Source organism: Herpailurus yagouaroundi, unplaced genomic scaffold (assembly GCF_014898765.1).
Source record: "Herpailurus yagouaroundi ecotype Mexico unplaced genomic scaffold, PumYag 180, whole genome shotgun sequence".
NCBI classification, from domain to species: domain Eukaryota; kingdom Metazoa; phylum Chordata; class Mammalia; order Carnivora; family Felidae; genus Herpailurus; species Herpailurus yagouaroundi.
This window is the reverse complement of record NW_024412411.1, coordinates 28,125,200-28,147,583: the sequence shown is the minus strand read 5'-3', so window position 1 is coordinate 28,147,583 and position 22,384 is coordinate 28,125,200. Positions and strand designations below refer to the sequence as shown.

The following is a 22,384-nucleotide window of genomic DNA, read 5'->3' as shown; positions in this document are numbered from 1 at the left end:
TCTTCCAATCCATGAACATGGTGTAACCTTCCATTTGTTTGTGTTTTCTTCAATTTCTTTCATCAATGTTTTATAGTTTTCAGAGTGTGGGTCTTTCACCTCCTTGGTTAAATTTATTCCTAAGTAGTTTATTAGTTTGGTGCAATTGTGATATTGTTTCCTTCATTTCTCTTTCTGCTATTACTTTATTTTTAGTGTATAGAAGTGCAACAGATTTCTATACATTAATTTTGTGTCTTGCAAGTTTACTGAATTTATTTATTACTTCTTTTTTAATGTTTATTTATTTTTGAGAGAGAGAGAGAGAGAGAATGGGGCAGGACAGAGAGAGGGAGACACAGAACTCAAAGGAGGCTCCAGGCTCTGAGCTGTCAGCACAGAATCCAATGCAGGGCTTGAACTCACGAACTGCAAGATCATGACCTGAGCTGAAGTCAGATGCTTAACCAACTCGACCCAGGTACCTCTGACTTTATTTATTACTTCTAATTTTTTTTGGCAGCTTTTGAACTTTCTCAAATGATATGTGTATCATGTCATTGCAAATAGTGACAGTTTTAATTCTTTCTTACCAATTTGAGTGACTTTTACTTTTTGTTGCCTGATTACAGTGGCTAGGACCTCTAGTACTATGCTGAATAAAAGTGATGAGAGTGGACATCTTTGTCTTTCTCCTGATCTTAGAGGAAAAGCTTTCAGTTTTTCACCATTGAGTATAATGTTAGCTGTGGGTTTGTTGTATATAGCCTTTAGTATGCTGAGGTATGTTCCCTCTAAGCCTACTTTGTTGAGTGTTTTTTATCATGAATGGATGTTGTGTTTTATCAATGCTTTTTCTGCATATGTTGAGGTGATCATGTTTTTTAATCTTCCTTTTGATAATGTGATCTATTACACTGATTGATTTGCTTATATCAAACCACCTTTATAACCCTGAAATAAATCCCACTTGATCATGATGAAAGATTTTTTTAAATGTATTTTTTTATTTTGCTTTGCTAATATTTTGTTGGGAATTTTTCATTTTTGTTCATCAGAATTATTGGCCTGTAAGTTTTAAAGAAGAATTTTTTGTAGTGTCTTTGTCTGCTTTTGGTATCAGGGAAGTGTTGACAGACTGGAATGCATCTGGAAGTTTTCCTTCCTCTTCTAGTTTCTGTAATAGTTTGAGAGTAGAGGTATTAACTCTTCTTTAAATGTGTAGAATTCACCTATGGAGCCATCTGGCCCTGGACTTTTGTTGGGAGAACTTGATTATTATTCAGTTTCATTACTATTAATCAGTCTGTTCAAATTTTTTCTTCCTATTTCATTTCATTTCATTTTATTTTATTTTATTTAAATCCAAGTTAATTAACATATAGTATGTTAATGGTTTCAGGAGTAGAATTTAGTGATTCATGACTTACATATAACACCCAGTCGTTCATCCCAACAAGTGACCTCCTTAAGGCCCATTACCCATTTAGCCCATGCCCCCACCCAACACTCCTCCAGCAACCTTCATTTTGTTCTCTGTATAGAAGTCACTTATAGTTTGTCTCCCTCTCTGTTTCTCTATTATTTTTGCTTCACTTTCCCTATGTTCATCTGTTTAGTTTCTTAAATTCCACATATGAGTGAAATCATATGATATTCATCTTTCTCTGACTGGCTTATTTGACTTACCACAACACATTCTGGTTTCATCCACATTGTTGCAAATGCCAAGATTCCATTCTTATAAATTTATCAGTCAATGGACATTTGGGATTTTTCCATAATTTGGCTATTGTTGATAGCACTGCTATAAACATTGGGCTGCATGTGCCCCTTCGAATCAGCATTTTTTTATCCTTTGGATAAATACCTTTTAAGTGTAATTGCTGGGTCATAGGGTAGTTCTATTTTTATTTTTATTTTTATTTTTATTTTTATTTTTATTTTTATATTTTTATTTAAATCCAAGTTAGTTAACATATAGTATAATAAAGGTTTCATTACTGCTACTCCTTAGTACCCATAGCCTAATTAGCCCATTCCCCTACCCACATCCCCCCTCCCGCAAACCTTAGTTTGCTTCCTGTATTTAAGAATCTCTTTGGTTGCTTCCCTCTCTGTTTTTGTTGTTGTTCTTGTTTGTTTTGTTTTATTTTTTTAAATATTGATTTATTTTTGAAAGAGAGAGAGACAGAGCATGAGCAGAGGAGGGAGAGAGAGAGGGAGACACCGAATTTTAAGCAGGCTCCAGGATCTGAGCTGTCAGCCTAGAGCCTGATGTGAAGTGGGACTCCAACACACAAACCTTGAGATCATGACCTAAGCCGAAGTTGGACACCTAACTGACTGAGCCACCCAGGTGCCCCCCTCCCCTGTTTTTACCTATTTCTTACTGATTTAAGTTTGGAAGATTGTATGTCTCTAAGAATTTATCTGTTTCTTCTATTTTCTCCATTTGGTTGGTATATTTTGTCCAATTTGTTGCCATATAATTTTTCATAATATTCTCTTATAATTCTTTGTATTCCTGTGGTATTGGTTGTTATTTACCCTTTTTTATTTCTGATTTTATTTATTTGAGCATCTCTGTTTTTTCCATGTTGACTTTGACTACTGGTTTATCAATTTTTTTTGTCTTTTCAAATATCTAGCTTTTGGTTTCATTGATATTTTCTATTGCTTTTAAATATCTATTTCATTTATTTCCACTCTAATCTTTTTTAACTAATGTTGGGCTTTGTTCTTTCTTTTTCTAGCCCCATTAGGTGTAAAGTTAGGCTGTTTATTTGAGATTTTTCTTCTTTCTTGACATAAATGTGTATTGCTATAAACCTTCCTCTTCAAACTGCTTTTTCTATGTCTCAAAGATTTCGGACTGTTGTGTTTTCACTGTTATTTGTCTTAATATATTTTAAAATTTCCTCTTTCATTTCTTTATGACCCATTTGTTTGTTTAGTAGATATTGTTTAGCTTCATGCATTTGTGTTTTTCCTTTTTTTTTTTTTCATTTTGTTCTTGTGATTGATTTCTAGTTTCATACTCTTGTGGTCAGAAAAGATATGTGATATGATTTTATTCTCCTTTAATGTACTGATACTTATTTTGTGGCCTAACATGTGATCTATCCTAAAGATTATTCCATGTGCACTTGAAAAGAATGTGTATTCTGTTGTTGGGGATTGCATGTTCTGTATATATCTGTTATGTGTATATAACTGTTAGGGAAGGAATGTTCTGTATATATCTGTTATGTGTATATAGGTCTATATGGTCTTAGTAATTGTTCAAAGCCACAGTTTCCTTGATGATTTTCTGCCTGGATGATCTATTCATTGATTTCCATATTTCCGTGAGGTATTAAAGTCCCCTTCTATGATTGTATTATTGTCTATTTCTCCCTTTATGTTTATTAATATGAGCTATATGTATTTAGGTACTCTTATGTTGGATGCATAAGTATTTATAATTGTTATATCCTCTTGTTGGATTGAACCCTTTATCATTTTGTAATGTCCATCTTTGTCTGTTGCTACAGTCTTTGTTTTAAAGTCTATTTTTTTGATAGAAGTTTTGCTACCCCATCTTTCTTTTTGCTCTTATTTACATAGTAAATGTTTTTTCATGTCTTAACTTTCAATCTGTACATTTCTTTAGGTCTGAAGTGAATGTCTTTTAGGCAGCATATACATGATCTTATTGTTTTATCTCTTAAGTCACACTGTGTCTTTTTACTGAAGCATTTAGTCTATTCACATTTAAAGTAATTATTGACAGGCATGTACTTACTGGAATTTTGTTAATCATTTTCTGCTTGTTTTTGCAGTTATTTCTCCTTCTCTTGCTCTCTTCCCCTGTGGTTTGATGGCTTTAATTAGTGTTGTGCTTAGACTCCTTCAACTTCATTTTCTGTGTATCTATTACAGGTTTTTTATTTGTGCTTGCCATTGAGTTATAACATAACATCTTATGTATACAGAAGTTTATATTAAGTTGATAGTCACAAGTACAAACTGATTCTAAAAGCACTAAATTTTTACTTCCCTCTCCATGTTTTATACATATGATGTCATATTTGACATATATTTATCTTGTACATCCCTTACTAATTTTTGTGGATATAATTTATTTTATTACCTTTGTGTTTTAACCTCCATACTGGCTTTATAAGTGATTAGTCTACTATCTTTACTATATGTTTGCTTTTATGGGTAAAATTTTCTTTCATAAAAGATTTGCTTTTACCTTTCATAATTTTCTTACTTCTAGTTATGGATTTTTCTTTTAACTTAAAAAATTCCCTTTAACACTTCTTATACGGCTGATTTAGTGGTCATGAATTCTAACTTTTGTTTGTCTGAAAAATTGTTTATTTCTCCTCTGCTGACTGATAATCTTGTTGGCTAGATTATTCTTGATTGTAGGTTTTTTTTTTTCCCTTTCAGAATTTTGAATGTATTGCAGCACTCCCTTCTGGCCTGAAGTTTCTGCTGAAACATCAGCTGATAGCCTTAAGAGGTTTCACTTATATGTAACTGCTTTCTTTTCCCTTGCAGCTTTAAAAATTCTATCATTATTATAATAATTATTATTTTGCCATTTTAATTATTATATATCTTTTTGTGGATCTCCTTGAGTTCTTCTTTTTCAGAGCTCTGTGTGGTTCCTATAACTGGATTCCTTCTTGCTTCCCTCAGATTACAGACATTTTCAGCTATTATTTCTTCAAATAAGTTTTCTTCCCCCTTCTCTCTCTTCTCCTTCTGGTAACTGTATAATGCGAATGTTATGTTTGATGATGTTGCAGAGTTCCCTTAACCTATTCTCATTTTTTATGATTTTTTTTTTTTTTTTTTTTTTGCTGTTCAGTTTGGGTACTTTCCATTACTCTGTCTTTCAGATTACTGATTCATTCTTCTGCATGCTCTAATCTACTCTTGATTCCCAGTGTATTCTTCATTTCAGTTATTGAATTCTTCAGCTCTGACTGGTTCTTTTTCACATTTTCTATATGTTGAAGTTCTCACTGATATCCTTCACTGTTTTCTGAAGTCCAGTGAGTATCCTTATGACCATTACTTTGAATTCTTTATTAGGCATATTGCTTATCTTCATTTTATTTAGCTATTTTACTACGATTTCATTGTGTTTTTTAATTTGAGACATATTCTTTTTTCTACCCATTTTCTCTAACTCTTTGTGTTTGTTTTTATGTATTAGATAAACTGCATGTCTTGGTCTTAAAAGTTGTGGTTTGTGTTGAAGAAGTCCTCCAGTGTCATATTACAAAATACAATGCAATACCACATGGTCACCAGAATCATATGTTTCAGGGGTTTCTTCTGTGCAAACTGCTGTGGCTGAGATGCAATTGCTTGCAGCCCAGCCAGCTGCAATGATGTATTTTGTCTGCTGTGGGCACACTGGGCAGAGTTTGCTCCACAATCTGTTGAGATGCTTGGATACAGCTGCTGCAGGTTCTTGGTGAGTGGGGTCATCAGTCTACCTAGATATCTGTAGTTAGTCTCTTTGCAAAGTTGTAAGTGCACCAAAGGGCAGAGTTTACACCTTGCATAGCCAGCTATCTTGCTGTAGGAACATCTGGCATGCTGGGCTGAGTGGGGTCATCCTCCCACTCCAGGGCAGGAGTAACTTTGGAGTGGTGTCTTCCAGAGTAGGAGCTGCTTTGGAGGGATACCTTTCAAGGTGGGTAGTGTGGGTGGGGTTGGTCCACAGGGGATTCTTGGAAGGGAGAGGGAATATGATGCTAACCAGATAAATGGAAAATGTTAGCACTGGCTCTTGCAAGTGTCTGGCTATCTAGATTGGGGGAGGAGAAAATCATTCAACAGCACTTTTGTTACCAGAGAAATCTCCTGTAGATCCCTGATCCTTCTGCACATATTCTAAGATTAGTCAATAAATCTCGTTCACATATACCCCAGGTGCTTTTCAAACTGCTGCTTCTGTGCTGTGTCTGGGTATGACTTATATAGTATATTGGCTTGTTAAGAGTGGGGACTTTGTTTCCTATCATTCTCCAGCTGTTTAGCCATTAGGGCCACTGATTTTTAAAACTCATGGTGTTAAGTCTCACTGGTTTTCAAAGCTGAATGATATGGGGGCTCATATTCTCAGTGCAGATCTCTAATGCTGGAAATGCTTGGTGTGGAGACTGACCCTCTTGCTTCTCCATTCTTGTGATGTCTCTCTTGTTTGTGGTTAGTTGCATTGGGGCTTTGGTTCACAACTGTGTCTTCACCACTCCTATCTCTTTCAGATGTGGTCTTTAAGATTGGCTGAGGAAGGTCAGTTTTGACAGTCTTTAGGTCATTTTCAGAGTTAGTTGTACAAATGTAGCTCTTACCTTGGTGTGTCCATGGGGTGAGGTGAGCTTGGGATCCTCTTATTCTGCCATCTTCCTTCCTTCCCAGCTAAACTAAATGTGGAGTGTGCCAGGACACAGCTTAGCCCCTTCTCACTCCCTCTCTTAACATTTTCTTTCCTCTCCTCTGGAACTTTTTTTTCCCTTTAGGTGGTTTCATCTAGTAGCATGCTTTTAAATACTTCATCTATGACTTCCGCTTTATTATTTATTTATTATTTTTAAAATTTAAATCCAAGTTAGTTAACGTATAGTGTAATAATTATTTCAGGGATATAATTTGGTGACTCATCACTTACATAGAACACCCAGTGCTCATTCCAAGTGTCCTTAATGTCCCATGCCCCTTTAGCCCTTCAACCTACCCAACATCCCACCAGCAACCTTAAGTTTGTTCTCTGTATTTAAGAGTGTCTTATGGTTTGTCTCCCTCTCTGTTCTTGCTTCCCTTTCCCTATGTTCATCTGTTTTATATCTTAAATTCCACATATGAGTGAAATCATATATTTGTGTTTCTCTGACTGACTGATTTCACTTAGCAAAATGTACCCCAGTTCCATCCACGTTGTTGCAAATGACAGGATTTCACTCTCTTTGCTACCGAAATAATATTCCATTGTATATATACACCATATCTTCTTTAGCCATTCATTTATGACTGCCACTTTAATGTCTTCACCCTGATCTCTTAGACTCCAAACTCATATATCCATTTCCTATCTGATTTATCCTCCTAAATTTCTAATAAGCATGTTAAATTTAATTTAGCCAAGACAGAACTCTTAATTTTTCCACCTTCAAATTTCTTCTTTGTCTCCTTGTCCAGTTTCTCCTTTTTTTTTTTTTTTTTTTGTAAATGGCACCACCATTCACTCATTTGACCAAACTAGTGATGTAGAAATAATTTTCATTCCCGCCATATCTGATCAGCAAATCTTGTCAGTCTAGTGTGTGAAATACATTTACTTCCCTCTTACACCACTGCTATGACCTTAGTCTAAGTCATCACCATTTCTTCCTTTGATTATTGCGGTAGCCTTCTATCTTCTCCTGATCTTTCTTTTCTCCTCCTTTCATTCTTCGTGTAAGAATATCCAAAGTGATGTTAAAAAAATGTAAATCAGACATTGTCATTCCTCTCTGTAAATTGCCACAATGCTTTTTCATTGCATTTGAAAGAAAATACAAACTCCATAATCCAGATATCTCTACATAATCTTGTCTCTGCCTCACTAATTTGCTACTTTTAATTCTATTCACACCATTGTTTCATTAAGGCACAGTTGCTTCACTTCCTACTCTTCCTTAATGGAACTAGGTGTGCTCTACCTTTAAACTTCTATATGTATTGTTATCGAAGTTTATTTTACTTGTTTATTTATTTTTATCTTCTCCCATTAGGATTCAACATTCATAAGAGCAGAATCTTTTCAATCTTATTCACACATTTCAATTCAGGAAAAATAACAGAGGTTAGCTGAAAACAGTTTCTGCATTTTCAAAATGGCACATAGTGTCTTTTTAGTAACTAACTTTTTCAAACACTTCAGGCAAAGTTGCAATTATGGCTAGAAAATGATTTGTGGAACTGATAGGATAGGTATATAAAATTTGAAACAAATCCCATGAGTGTGGTGACAGAAAAATACTTTATTGTCACCATGCTCAGAAGTCTACCACTAATAAATTCATCTAAGATTGTAGTTGGGATAGAATAGAGGAGGGAGTAGTAGTGAGATAAAATATTAAACTTTAGGAGGTTACTATATTTTAGTAATATTTAGTCAGTGAGATCCCTTAGTAAAAAAAGAACAAAGTTGAGGAGATGAGAGGGTCAAGTTCTAGGGTGGATAAGGTAAAGGACAGAGGTAGAGCTCTCCTTAAAGGGATAAAGAATGTAGATAAGAGAGGGCAACAGAGATTCTGATAAGACTTATTTATATCACATTTATTTTTAAATCCACATGCATTATTCAGTTATGAGATAGTATAAATTGAAAACAGTCTTTGCTGACTGTATTTTACTTAAAAGAAACGTAATGCCATATTTGGCCACTGAATTATATAAAGTTTTCATTTTCTGATTATAAAAAGTAAGTATACTTTTAATTTTACAAATAGTATATTATTACTATTATTAATTATTATTATTATTATTGATTTTATTTGGTAACAAGATAATTTTTCCCTTAATTTTTATTATTTTCTTTCTTCTACTGGTTTGGGGCTTTGTTTGTTCTTTTTCTAGCTCTTTTGTGTGTGAAGTTAGGTTGAGAAAATTCTTGTTTTGTGAGGCAGGCATATATTGTGTAAACTTCCTTCTTAGAACAATTTTTGCTTCATCCCAAAGAGTTTGGACCATTGTGTGTTTCTTTTCATTTGTATCCATGTATTTTTTGATTTCCTCTTGATTTCTTGGTGATTCATTCATTGTTTAGTAGCAGCCTCCATATATTTACGTTCTTTCTAGATTTTTTCTTGTGATTGATTTCTACTTTAATACCACTATGGTCAGAAAAGGTCCGTGATATGATTTCAATATTTTTGAATTTACTGAAATTTCTTTTATGACTTGTTCTAGAAACTTCTTTTTTTTTGTGATCTGTTCTAGAAAATGTTTCATGTGTACTTGAAAATGTGCAATCTGCTCTTTTGGGATGGAATGTTCTGAATATATTTTTTAGATACAACTGGTCCAATGTGTCATTAAAAGCCACTGTTTTCTTACTGATTTACTGTCTGGATGATCTATCTATTGACGTACATGGGGTGTTAAGTCCCCTACTTCTATTGTATTACTGTCCACATCTTCCTTCATGTCTGTTAATATTTGCTTTATGTATTTAGGTGCTTTGTGTTGGGTACATAAATATTTACAAATGTTATATCCTCTTGTTGGATTGTTGTCTTTATCTATATGTAATGCCCTTTTCTTTCTTTCTTTCTTTCTTTCTTTCTTTCTCTCTTTTTTTCTTTCTTTCTTTATTCTTTCTTTTTAGTTTATATTTTTAGAGAGAGAGAGAGAGAGGATCAAGGGAGGGGCAGAGAGAGAGGGAGGGAAAGAAACCCAAGCAGGCTCCACACTACCAGTGCGAAGCCTGATGAGGGGCTCAAATGCAGGAATTGCGAGATCATGACCTGAGCCGAAATCAAGAGTCAGGAGCTCAACTGACTGAACAACCCAGGCACCCTGTTTCTTGTTTTAAAGTCTATTTTGTCTGATGGAAGTATTGCTACTCCATGTTTCTTTTTGCTCCCCTTTGCACTGTATATATTTTTTCAGCTCTTTACTTTCAATCTGCATGTGTCTTTATGTCTGAAGTGAGTCTGCATGTATCTTAGGTCTGAAGTGAGTTTCTTCTGGACAGCATATATATGGTTCTTATTTTTTTCAATAATTTTGATTGGAGCATTCAGTCCATTCACATTTAAAATGATTGTTGAGACGGTCGCCTGGGTGGCTCAGTCAGTTGAGTGTCTGACTTCCACTCAGGTCATAATCTTGCAGTTCATGTATTTGAGACATGCTTCAGGCTCTGTGCTGACAGTTCAGCCTTCCCCGTTCATGCTGTCTCTAACACTCTATCAAAAATAAACATTAAAAAATTTTAAAAAATAATTATTGAGAGGTATGTACATATTGATGTTTTATTAACTGCTTTGGTGGTTTTTTCATTTCTTTCTGTTCCTTTCTTCTCTTGTGGTTTGATGGTTTTCTGTAGTGCTTGGATTTCTTTCTCTTTACTTTTTGTTTTTATTGTAGGTTTCTTTATTTGATGAAATGCCATATTTTTAAACATAATTTATAAGGAACTATAAAGTGATATAAAGATTACTGTGCCTATGGATTTTGTTTCTAAGTATAAAAATAGTTGTCAGAATTTTTGTTAACTTATTTGAATCTAAAAATGCAGTCATTGTGATGATTATTGCAGAATTTGGTTTATTCCCATTAACATTCTGTTCTTAAGTATATTCTAGTTTTTTGGATAACTTTCCATTTTAAATGAAATAGATTTAGCAAAAATGTGCTCTGGCACTCTTGAATGTTACTCATGGGTGGTCTTGTTTTTATCTCCAGTCAAGCCTTGATCACGGCATTCCATAAAAGTCCTCTCACCAAGGTCACTAGGATCTCTGCAATGCAATATCCATTTTGCAATTTCAGGCCTCATCTTTCTGAATTTCTCAGCAGCATTTTTTCTCAGAAAAATGCTTTTCTTGGCTTCTGAATTCCTTCACTGTCTCCCTTAGTTTCTTTGGTCAGACTCCCTTTCTTTCTTGAGGTTCAAATGGTCAGGCATCATAGGGTTCAATTCTGAAACACCTTTTTAATCAACATTCAGTGATTCAGTCAGTATATACATAAAAAACCATTTATATATTGATGATTCCTTGGTGTTATAGCTCCATCTCTACCCTTTCTCTTAATATAAGACTTACTTGACAACACTTTTTGGATATAGGAAGGCTCATAAAAGTAAACACATTTAAACCAGAATCCATAACTTTTTGCACTAACACCCACTCTTCTTTCTGAGTACCTCACATATGTGAATGATATTTTATTCACCGAGTTTCTTCGGTCAAAAAACTCTGGAATTATCTTTGATTCCTTTCTTGTTTTAATTGACACCACATTCATTTTCAAATCCCATCACGTATCCATATAAAATGTATTTTAAAAAGTCCATTTCTCATCAATTACATTGTGACTGCTCTAGTGAAAAGCAACTTCTTTATTACCTAGATTGGAACAATTGCCTTTATTATCCCTGATGTCTTGTCTAGAGTCTATTCTCCACCCTCAAGACTAAGGGAGGCTTTTAAATATAAGTCAGATACTGACTTGACTCTTTTTGTTCAAAATCTTTTAATGCCTTCTCCTCATAGGATAAAATCCAGATTCTTTTCTATGGTTAACAACACTCTACATAACCTGGTCTTTGTCTTGGTGCTCTCTCCACCATTTTGCAACCCAACCCTCTCTGTTGTTCACTGCTATCTCACCCAAATCTCTCCCTTCCTGTTCTTTGAACAAGGCCAGCATGCTACTACTTTAGAGACTTTGATTTTGCTGTTCTCTCTGTCTCTTTCTCTCTCATTCAGTCATGTGTCAACTCAAATGTCACAATACCAGAAAGGGTGACTTTTCAAATCTTTATAAATAGCATAGTCTTTGACTCTCTACCTTCGTATCCAATTTTATTTTTCTACACAGTATTTATCATAATTGAAATTATGCCACACATTTATTTGCTAATTTGTTTATTGCTTGCCTCCCTTACTTCGATATTAAGCTTCATGAAGGCAGAGAATTCATTTTGCTCATTGTTTTATCCCTAGAATCTAGTTCTGGTAGGTACTTAGTAAGTCTTCAATAAAGATTTGTTGAGTTAATGAATGAATGATTTATATTTAGAAAGAGAATAATTATTCACAGATATAAATCTTATGTGATATTTGCAGGACCTCCAAAAGAGCTATTATTATAAGTGAGTTGCAGTGAGAACGTGACTGTCATGCAGGAAAAAAAATGAAAGTGGCTGGCTGGGTGAGAGGAGCACGACTTGGAGATGTGAAAGCATGGATCCCTCACTTTTCTGTTCACCAGGATATACTTTGTGGCCTTCTAAAAGTATGCACATCAAATGTTTTGATTCAGAGGTCTAGGTTACTCTGTACTTATGTAGTTGTTTTAGGCTGGACTCCCTAGAAGCAGAGGTCGAGACATAGATACAAGTGTATGTGATTTATTTTGATAGTGCTTTCAGGTAAATCTGTAAAGAAGGAGGATAGAAGGATAAGGAAGGAGAGGGAGTTGAGAAAGAGTGTGGCCTCAGGTAATCCAGCCTTGTCCTGATGCACACAGCAAAGACAATGCACCATAAAATACACCATAAAGTTGTTTTTTTCTTCAGTCAAGGGACCAGTGTCAGCCAATCATTGACTTTGGGTTGCCTAATTTTGGGAAGGGGATTTTTAAGGGAAAGCAGCATTCCTGAGTGAAGGCAATTCTCCAAAGGTGGAAATTGAGCAAACAAAACCCGCAGAAGCTGGGAGATGTGTACTGGCCCCTGAAGTGTAACAAGGCAGGCTACCCCAATGTCTTCTACAGTGGTATTAAAAGTACAGATATTCATTCATTCAACAGATATTTATTGAAGCTCTCATGGTCCAAGAACTACCAGATGCTGAGATTCTTTGGTAAATAGATATGGTCTTTGCAGCATGGGTAGGGAGACAAAAAAATATTAGTCAAATAAACATGCAATCATGATGTGGCACATAGTGAATTATTACTTCAAATAGTAAATCAAAGCAATATTACAGAAACAAATCCATGATATTGCATAGATAATGGTTTCTCATAACTGGTCCTTGCTGTAACTCTTAAGAAAAATTGTGTGAATTTTTTTATCATAGTAATCACTATCTAATGCTGGCAGTATATTAATCAAATATTTCTCAGGCATTATTTCAAACTTCAGATAGAATTAAAAAAATGTGTTTTCAGCCTGAAATCATGTTGGAGTACAAGTCTTATATTTGATAATTATTTAAGTTTAAAGGATGCTGGATGGTAACTATTTTTCTGGTTTTAGAAATTATCCCCCCTGACAAACCAACACAAGAAGCAGAGATCTTGTTTTTGAAGAATATTCAAGTTCATAGACTGCCTACAATCCTCTAGTTCATGTGGAGGCTAAAATTTCATTGAAGTCATTGAAATGTTATGAAATGTTCACCATTAAAAGGTCTGCATAATTGTGTTTGAAAATAGAAAAAAACTAAGGGCAAAAAGTCATTTGAATGAATATGTATAGACCACGAAGTCCAAGCAAATTTTGAGAAGTCAGTATAGGAGGTATGATCTGCCAAGACAGTATAATAGGAAAACTTGTTTTATACATTAATTTATTGGAAGAAAATACACAAAAACATTTTTATCCACAAAAACATTTTTAACTACCAATAAATCAGATATCAGTAAATATCCATTTGTAACTCCTGATTTTTATATAATGGTTTATTCTCATCTCTTTAAAAAATTATTTACATGGTACTATGGAAAATACTGTGCTAAAAAATAAGCCAGCTAATGAACAACATGTCAGTAAAATAGCATATTTCTTACTTTCTTTGCCATGGAACAAAATTTCAAAAGAATATAATTCTGTTGAAGTGTCACCAAACTATTTCTTTTGGAGATTGCAGTGGCAGCAAAAATAACAAGGCTTATTTTCAATAATTCTGTTCATACCTCAAATCCCTGTGGTCTTCCTAGACTTTCTTTAATATGTTTCCATGCAACAAGAATCTCTGACACAGACACACTTGTAGCCTTGACATCTGTGGGAGCAGCACTGGGTTCTGTACAAAGGAAAATGGAAATAATAAACTCTGATGGTAACAAGTTATGTCTATCAAAGCATTGCACCTGAATCTGTCAGGTGTTACTTCCTTCTACCTTTTTTTGAAATGAAGTGTTATGGTAGTTGTGAAAAACAAAAGATAAAAAGATGGTCTTTTTGTATTTTTCTACTTGGGTCAAGTCTCATGTCTTTACCAAGACAAATGACAAATCTAGCAAGGCAAACAAAGAAGATCTTTATCCTTGGATTGACCACGACATTCCTGGAGAAGTTAAATTGTCTGACTTAAATTGTCTGCCAGTCTAGCACAATGATTAAAAGCATGGACTAGGATTCAGGTGTGGCTATTTTGTTGCTGCTGTTGTTTTCTGCCTTCAAAAGAATTATTTACCTTGAGGCAAGTTGCCTTTTTTTTTATGCCCCTGTTCCCTCATCTGTAATATGGACATAATAAGAGTACTTATCTCAGAGGTTTTTAAGGTTAGTTTTAGGTGGAATAATACATACAAGATATTTAGCACAATGCTTGGCCCTTAAAGCATTCACTCACAAAATATCACTTGTTATTATTTTACTTTACTTTTTTTACCCCTGTAGGCACAGAGTCAAAATTTCATGTTTTGTTGTTGTTGTTGCTGTTGTTGTTGTTCCAACCACAAAACTACATTTCCATGATTGTATATATAATATGATATGAATCATGATATTCAAAAGGCATGTGTTGACTTTTAAGATAGGTATGGACTGAAAAAGAAAGGCCCTGAATGTCTCAGTCTTACTGCTCAAAAGTATGTTTTCATCCATTCCTATGCTTAGTGACCTTTCTCACTATTTTTTTTCCAAATACACCGTGTCTGACTGGCATCCATCAAGAGGTACACTTTACTTGAGGTTGCACTGTATGTGAGTAACAAAATATTTTCAGCTTTGACATTGCTGAATCATAAATACTATGTCACAAACACACGTTAAATGAAATGGCAGAATAAAGGCCATATATTAGTTCAAACAGTTCTGTACAAAGTTGATTTAAAGAACCCCTGCTGTATAAAAATTGTAGAGACTTAAATACTAAAAATGTAACTGGTAAGAGTTTAATCTATTGAAGTTTCTTTTCTCTTTCTCCCCCCGACCTTTTCCTTTTAGAATCTGGGAACCAAATATGACAAAATTCTAAATAAGATATTTAAAAATAATTATTAGAGATATTAAAGGAATTATAACTATTTACTGAGATCTTTCTTGTTTTGATGGAAGGTAGTCACACATCTATCTGGAGAAACTTTTTCTCCAGAAAATGACGATTTTCCAGAAATGAAGATTTTTTTCATTATTATTTAATAGGAGTCAAAATTCTTGATTTTGCAAGTAAATAAAAGGAAATGCTGATGTTCTTATGGTGTGTGCAACCCAATCTCCAGATTTAAGGTACCATGTATTTGACAGACAGCAACCCATTGGGTATCGCTTGTTACTAGCAAGCAGTTTTGCTTCTCTTTTAAATGAATGCATTGCAGAGATTTGTGTGTCACAGGCCTTCTTTCAGCTTTTTTTATTATTGAAGAAATTATATCTTTGTCAGAAAAGTTTGCACAGAGATAAATAATTTCAGAAGAACAAAATATGTGGTTGGGTGGAAGCCTTTCTACCTCTATCTCCAGAGAAAGAAATAATTTCTCTCTCAGCTTTCTGTAGCACTGCACAAGTTTAAGAACTTCTCAAATGGAGATAAGAAAGTTTTAAAAAGTAAAGTTTAAAAAACAAGAAAAATATCAAGAACTATTTCTCAAACAAGCACCCCAGTTTCTATTTAAAAGCTCTGAAGACTTTAACTCAGAATCAGACCCAAGCTGACATTTCATAGATGCATTCTTGGGGGCTAAATATTATAGCTACATCTAATTGAATGCAGGTAAAATAGTCAAACAAAAACTGAAGAGTCATTTTTTATTTGGAAACAAATTAAAATAGTAAATAGTATCAGAAGTAAACCTATGCCGACCTAAATTTGAAATTTAAGCATGTAAAAAAACTGACCTCAGTCAGTTTACTTCCAGCAGATTCAGTAGTATTGTCACAGCTGGGTGAACATTTTCACATGGATTGAAAGGTTTTTCTGTAAGCAAGAGTAACTATCACAGAATGTGGTTTGGATAGGAACTAACTGTTCTATTTGGGTATCCCATTGTAACTGAACAATGGAAAGTACCTAGAAAGAATTTTAGACAGTCACTTAGATCAAAAGTCATAAATGGATGGTCAATGAGTCTTTCATCATATTCTGTATGTCCCAATAATATATTAATTTATTTCAACATTTCATATAAAAATAAGAATTTCTAGCTTATTTTGGAAAAAAAAGTGGCAATACTAAGCCTGAATTCATGGATGTTGATAGATGAGAGAATTAGCAGTTTGTCCCATTAGTCAGGGCATAGTCTTTTCAGGTTGCCCAGAGTCCCTACCACTACCTATTATCTCACACTGGGACTACTTCACTGATTTATATCTCTTACCTGATCTCTATAGGCTTTTGAGTTATGGACACATGTTTTAGATCCATGTTCTCATTTTGCAGGTGAAAATGTGACCTATACACAGGTTGATTTATCCAAACTCTGCTTCTAGCTCTGAAACAACTCCAACTAGAACTCAGGTCTCAAGTAATCTTTTCTGTGTTGCTTTTAAATTGGCACCAGGCAGCAATAGGCTCATTCTGTATTTCTTAGAGTCAGTTCTGAGGCACAGAAGAGATTTTAGAGGAAACACAGGTAGTTCATTTTCTTGCTGTTCAATTACTTCCAAATAACTGACAGAAGAATAGATGGAATAACAAACAACAACAATAGCAAATAGATGAGGGGAACAACCAAAGATAATAATAATTGCCATTTATTGAGGATTTCGTAGTCTTACTCAAAATTCCTTACATGAACTAATTGATCCTTTCAGCAACCTTTCTATAACTATCATTATTTTTGCAGATACAAAATTGAGGGCCAGAGAGGTAAGCAACTTGCCCAAGATCACACAGCTACTAGAATGTAGAGAGGATTTGCACAGGGCAATCCTAACTACCATGCTGTTCTGCTTCTGTGCACGTGTCTTAGTTTACACACCTAATGCTTTTCCTTGTGCTATCGCTCTCTTTTCTCCTTGCTCCACCACACCTACTAACTTTTCTCAATATTGATGTTGGGATCTCCACTTGGGCTCTCTACTTTAAGTCTTGCCAGAAGGCACCTAAATCCCTGTCATATTTTATTTAACTCCACTACAGGCTTATGATCAGCTCCTTTTATTTCCGTTTGATAGAGCTTTTGATAAAGTTGAATGCCAGCTGCACTGCTTGTCATAGATCCTGTGCATTTCTAAAACTCTCCTGATCTGTAAATAATAGGAAGTTTCCTGCCACTCTCACTACTATTAGACTCAGGTAATTCAGTGACTTATTTCAGAGACTGTACTAGTTATGTCTAATAGATTCAGAAACGTAAAAAGATTTTTTTCTTTCACTTATTATGATATTAATTAGGCCATGGCTAACTCTTTCACTCCAGTCTTGGGATATAAAGTGAACAAGCTGACTGAGAGATTTCAATTTCTGTCAGATTAAACATTGTGAACAGCATTACCATGTTCATGAATTTAGATAATACATATTTATTAAGTGACTTAACAGCTGGGGTTCTCCAACTAATATGGGGGATGTGTTTGTAATATTGATTATACATCTGACTTCCCAGGAGGGGTGAGCAACAGCATTAATCAAAGGAGAGTTTAATAAACTCCTTGGGAGAAGGGTTATGGTTTCATTATTTAAAAATTCAGTGAAGACAGCTGTAGTTGAACTTTTACAGGCAATAATCCAAATGGATCATCTGGCAAAGACATGAAATTATTCCTTGTATTTTACAACTAATATGCCAATTTATTAATTTTCAAGTTCACATAAATCCTACTGAGTGCAGTTTCAGCAAGGAACTGATCTGGAGAATAACACCTCATGAATGTTGGGTTTTAATTTGAGCTGTGGTAGCTCCACTTGCAATAAGATAATTGCATATCATTTTCTGCAAATGAGAAGAGGATCTTTGGTTTTAATAAAAATAAAAGCAGCACACTTTTTACATACAAGGCAAAAGCCAAATAAACTAGAAAAGGCTAAAATATATCACAAATAAACAAATATTTTATACTATAATTAATCTATAATGAATTTCCCTCTATTAGATGTAATTGAATGCTCAGGTTCTTTTCCTTTCAAAAGTATAATAACAAGGACTAAGTGGAAGATGAATGTAAGTTCGACTAATAAGTATTTCTAGATATATGGAAGTGAAAGCCAATTGGATTTCTCCTATGGAGAAAAATCACTCTTTTTCATTTCTACCATGCATTATAAACCCCATATGTTGCAACTTCGCTTTTATTTAAAAAAAAAAAAAATAGAATTGTTTCCAGAATGAAGGTATTGTAGAGGGTTATAGTATACCGTAGATATTTGAAGTCAAATCAAGATTATAATGCACATAATTCTTGCTTGGTTTAAATGGTATAGATAATTGGTACATGTGCAAGGTGCAAGACATGGGAGTCTTAACAGGGAACTATCTCTCCTTCCAGGGTTATCTAGAGTCATTCAGGGTTACTTCTGTTATAAAATTTTAAAAGGTTTCAAAGCCTCAAGAGGTTTAGCAGAAGAACTATTTGGAGCTTTTTCGGCAGTATTCTAGGGCTGCAGTCCACGTCAGAGTCGCAAGAGTAAAGGTCATTTCACAAGTGATTTATCAAGTTTCAATACTTACAAATGATGAGTGTTTTTACTAAATTATCACAGTCAAAATTTTCCCTATAATAATGTAATTTTCACTCTCATTCCAATTTACTGTCTTGAGAGGAAAAAGATGGAAGGTATGAGGAATTCATATAACCACTTATAGAAGTGTGCTCTGGTTGTGAATATCATCCATCATCGATGGACCACAGGAAAATGGGTTGGGGCCAGTATTGTAAGGTTGTCTTGAGGTCCTTGCTTCTTCCAAACAACATGAATGCTGGTAGCTACATTTGACATAGCATCTGGCATATGTGTTCTTCCTGACTTGCTGTCAGCTGTGAAAAGCTGTCTTCTCTATGGTACTCCAGGAATGTAGCTATTTATCTTGATATGAAGAGGAAGAACTATGCTGGTGAACAAAGATAGAATGTCAGTCCTACTCCTTATTCTTTACTTTATCTAAGAATATGGAGGGCTTTTGAGGTGATCAGGAAGTGAACTAGGTTAATGGAAGAACAAAGACAGAATCTGTCTTTTGGAGAACTACAGTCTCAGATCAGTTGGACTTTGGGCAAGAGTATCATGACCAAGGCACATTTTGCATGATATATGTTGAGGATGAAACTTACCATTAATAAACAGTCCACATTTTGAATATTAAAAAAAAAAAACAATGGCACACTTTGAATCTGTATGAACATCTGCAGATGTAGAGAAGGGGAACCTGCGCTGGAATGAGTACAATATATTATTTTACCAGTTCATTACAGTCCTTGACTCTTTTAAAAAATAGTTTAATATTCAAAATATTCACTTCTTTTAAAGTAATTTCCCTATTCTAGGAAAATTAGAATTTAGAGTATTTAAAAATACAGAATAAATTGACAAGCTTTCTGATTCAGATTTGTAATGGCTTCTAGAGATGTTCTAATTCGGGATTTTCATTTTTAAAGTGGAGGAGTATTGGGGCACCTGGGTGGCTCAGTTGGTTAGGCATCCAACTTTGGCTCAGGTCATGATCTTGTGGCTTGTGGGTTTGAGCCCCATGTCAGGCTCTGTGCTGACAGCTCGCTCAGAGACTGGAGCTTGCTCTGGATTCTGTCTCCCTTTCTCTCTGCCTCTCCCCTGCTCACATTCTGTCTCTGTCTCTCTCAAAAATAAATAAACATTAAAGTAGAGGAAGATAAGTCTCAGAGAGGTGGATAGACTGCAATATTTTACATTTAGTGTGAGCAGGTTAACCCTGAGTCTCCAATTCCAGGAAAATGCTTTTCCTTTCCATTGTCCTGCCTTTCCTAGTTGACACAATTTAATGATGCTAACACTTTACTCATACTTACATATAAAGTTCCAAATTAGTAAATATAATTAGTGAGCCAATGCCAAATATATGTTTTAATTTTCTTATCAGAACAAAGGCTGACTACTTAGATTTAAATTTCCTGGTATCATTCATATTTCAGTCTACCAAAATAAATGAAATGTTACTATGAAATCTATTATAACAGCAACCTCAGTGCCTTTGAAAGAAGATACGCATATTTCCTATCTAGCTTGAAAGGGTAATCTCCAAAGGCAAGCTATTTCAAGTTTAAGGAAACACAGTATAAACAACCCATGGTGGTTACTATAATTTAATTTCAAAGCAAAGGTTGAAGAAGAATGTACAAATCTTGATTTCTTAAAGTCAACACTGGTGTTACTTCACAAAGCATGTTCACAAACCTCTCCAATTTATCTCATGTGACTTGTGAGGTTATGTGCTTGATAATTATTAGGTGGAAGAAATTTTAAAGCAATAAGAAAATGCATTTCTTGAATAAAACATGTACTTCAAAATAGAGTTTTACAGTAACAAATAATGCAAAACATCATTTTATATGATGAAAAACAAAATATTATTATTATAGAAATCCATGATGACACAGTATAGGATAGTGGTTAAAAGTATGAACTTTGGAGTCAGATAGATATGGGTTCAAATCTCAGCTCTGTCACTTACTGTAGTTACTTACAACACTCTCACCTACTGAAGTGAATTTGAGAGTGTTACTTTACCTGAGCCTCAGCTTCCTGAAAAGTAGATTGAAGCTTGAGATTCCTACCTCATATTTGGTTGTAAGAGTTAAAATAAGTAATATACGTACTATGGTAAATCATCTGTATCTGGAACTCATACGAAACTTGAGATGCTAAGGCATGAGTATCTCATTGAAGACCTATAATTCCTTGTTATTATTTGATTCTTCACCTTCCTGGTTATTGTTATACTAGGATAAGCTTTTTGTTTCTGCTTCAGAATTTGACTCTATATTTAAAAAGAAAAAAAAAAACCTCAGGGCAGCCTGTATTGAAAACTACATGTTACATAAATCAGACACTATCCTTGTGCTTTAATATTCAAATGACTGTATTTATCACCCCATCCCCTGTCTCGTAGCTCATAGTACCAAAAAGATAATTCTTTTGAGCTATTTAAATAAGTTACATGAGTGGGTACAAAGAAAGTAAAATGGTCAGTTTATATTGATAATGTTTCTTAGAAGGTGAAAGAGTGCTAGTTTTGGTGGAACATTTTTTCAATCATTTGTCACGTTTAGGGAATGTGAGGCATTGTTTTTGCTAGTAAGGCAAATTGAAATTTGGCACTTGAATAGAAGAAAAAACGAGAAAACTCACCTAAGGGGGTTAGGTCTATCATTCTTTCTTTTTCAGAAAAGTGCATTTTTGTATTAAAACTTAACCCTGGATTTTGAGGTAGGAAGGTGAGTTCACACCTGAGCACCACCACCTATTGACTGTAACCATAAATATGTCACGGTTTTACAGTTTACTTATTTGTAAAATGGGTATCCTGCTTAATTAGTCCTGCCTACATAGTAGTTTTGTCTTGAGAATTAAATATGTTTATGTATATGAAAACAACATGTTAGAGAAACATCAAGGATTTAATGATTAGACAGACTTGGGTTTAATTCTCAATTACAAAGTATGTAACCTCTAGCAAGTTCCTTAACTTTTCAACATCAATTTCTTTCTCTACAATGGGGATAATAATGTCTGTTAGACAAGATTGTCATCAGGATTTCATCATATCATGTGAAGAATTTCCAATGAAGTCCTTGTCTGGTACTTCTTTATCAGTATAATATTTTGTTTATGAGGTTAATAATAAATATTTATTGGTCATGTAAATGAAGTATTTATTTAAATTTAGTTCACATACATTTAAATTTAGTGGGTTAAAATATAAAATTATCTAGATAAAAAAACCAAGGGTGACTGGTTAAATTCCATCCAGAGGACAGAATACACTATAGGCATTATTAATATCATTATTATCATGGAAAAATATTTCCCATATATTGTTAGGTAGTGAAGGACATAAAGCAACACATATAGACTGCTCAATTTTTCAAATAAAAATTACTTGGAAAATTTTTGAAAAAAATACATCTAAAAAGTGTAATGAAACTATGGGTAAGTTTTATTTTCTCTTTTTGTGTGACTGTACTTTCTAATATACATACAAAAATGTTTCATGCATATAACATGCATTAATAAAATGTTGCATGTAAATTATAATAAAGAAACTGACCTCCTTCAGCTGAACAGATAACCACAATCTGACTGAAAGGTCCATCTCCTTTATTGTTATAAACTCCAACCTTCACTTCAAAGGGAGTAAGAGGAGGAACACTTTCATCCCGATAAATGAATTTTGAAGCTTCAGAGGATGTCACCATTTTTTCCTTCCAGCCACGTGTTCCATTGGGCCTGAAAGCTACAATATAGCCAAAGCCTTCCCCATTCTGAAACTCTTCAGATACTGGCTAAAGAAGAAAAGTTCAGTTAATTATCAGTAA

At 34.2% G+C, this 22,384-nt stretch overlaps 1 protein-coding gene across 3 annotated transcripts in view; it reads right to left on the bottom strand.

Moving 5' to 3' along the window:
- The window catches only part of CNTN5 (contactin 5), a 1,407,026-nt gene that overhangs the window by 35,308 nt on the left and 1,349,334 nt on the right, over positions 1-22,384 (bottom strand). For 2 of the 3 annotated variants that reach the window (XM_040489698.1, XM_040489699.1), the window contains 2 exons: positions 22,117-22,351; positions 13,627-13,736 (listed from right to left, as the gene is read on the bottom strand). In XM_040489698.1, coding sequence (XP_040345632.1) covers positions 13,627-13,736; positions 22,117-22,351 — 345 coding nt within the window. Of the gene's footprint in view, positions 1-13,620; positions 13,737-22,116; positions 22,352-22,384 lie in introns of those variants that run through there. The other variant, XM_040489700.1, reaches the window with a different exon arrangement.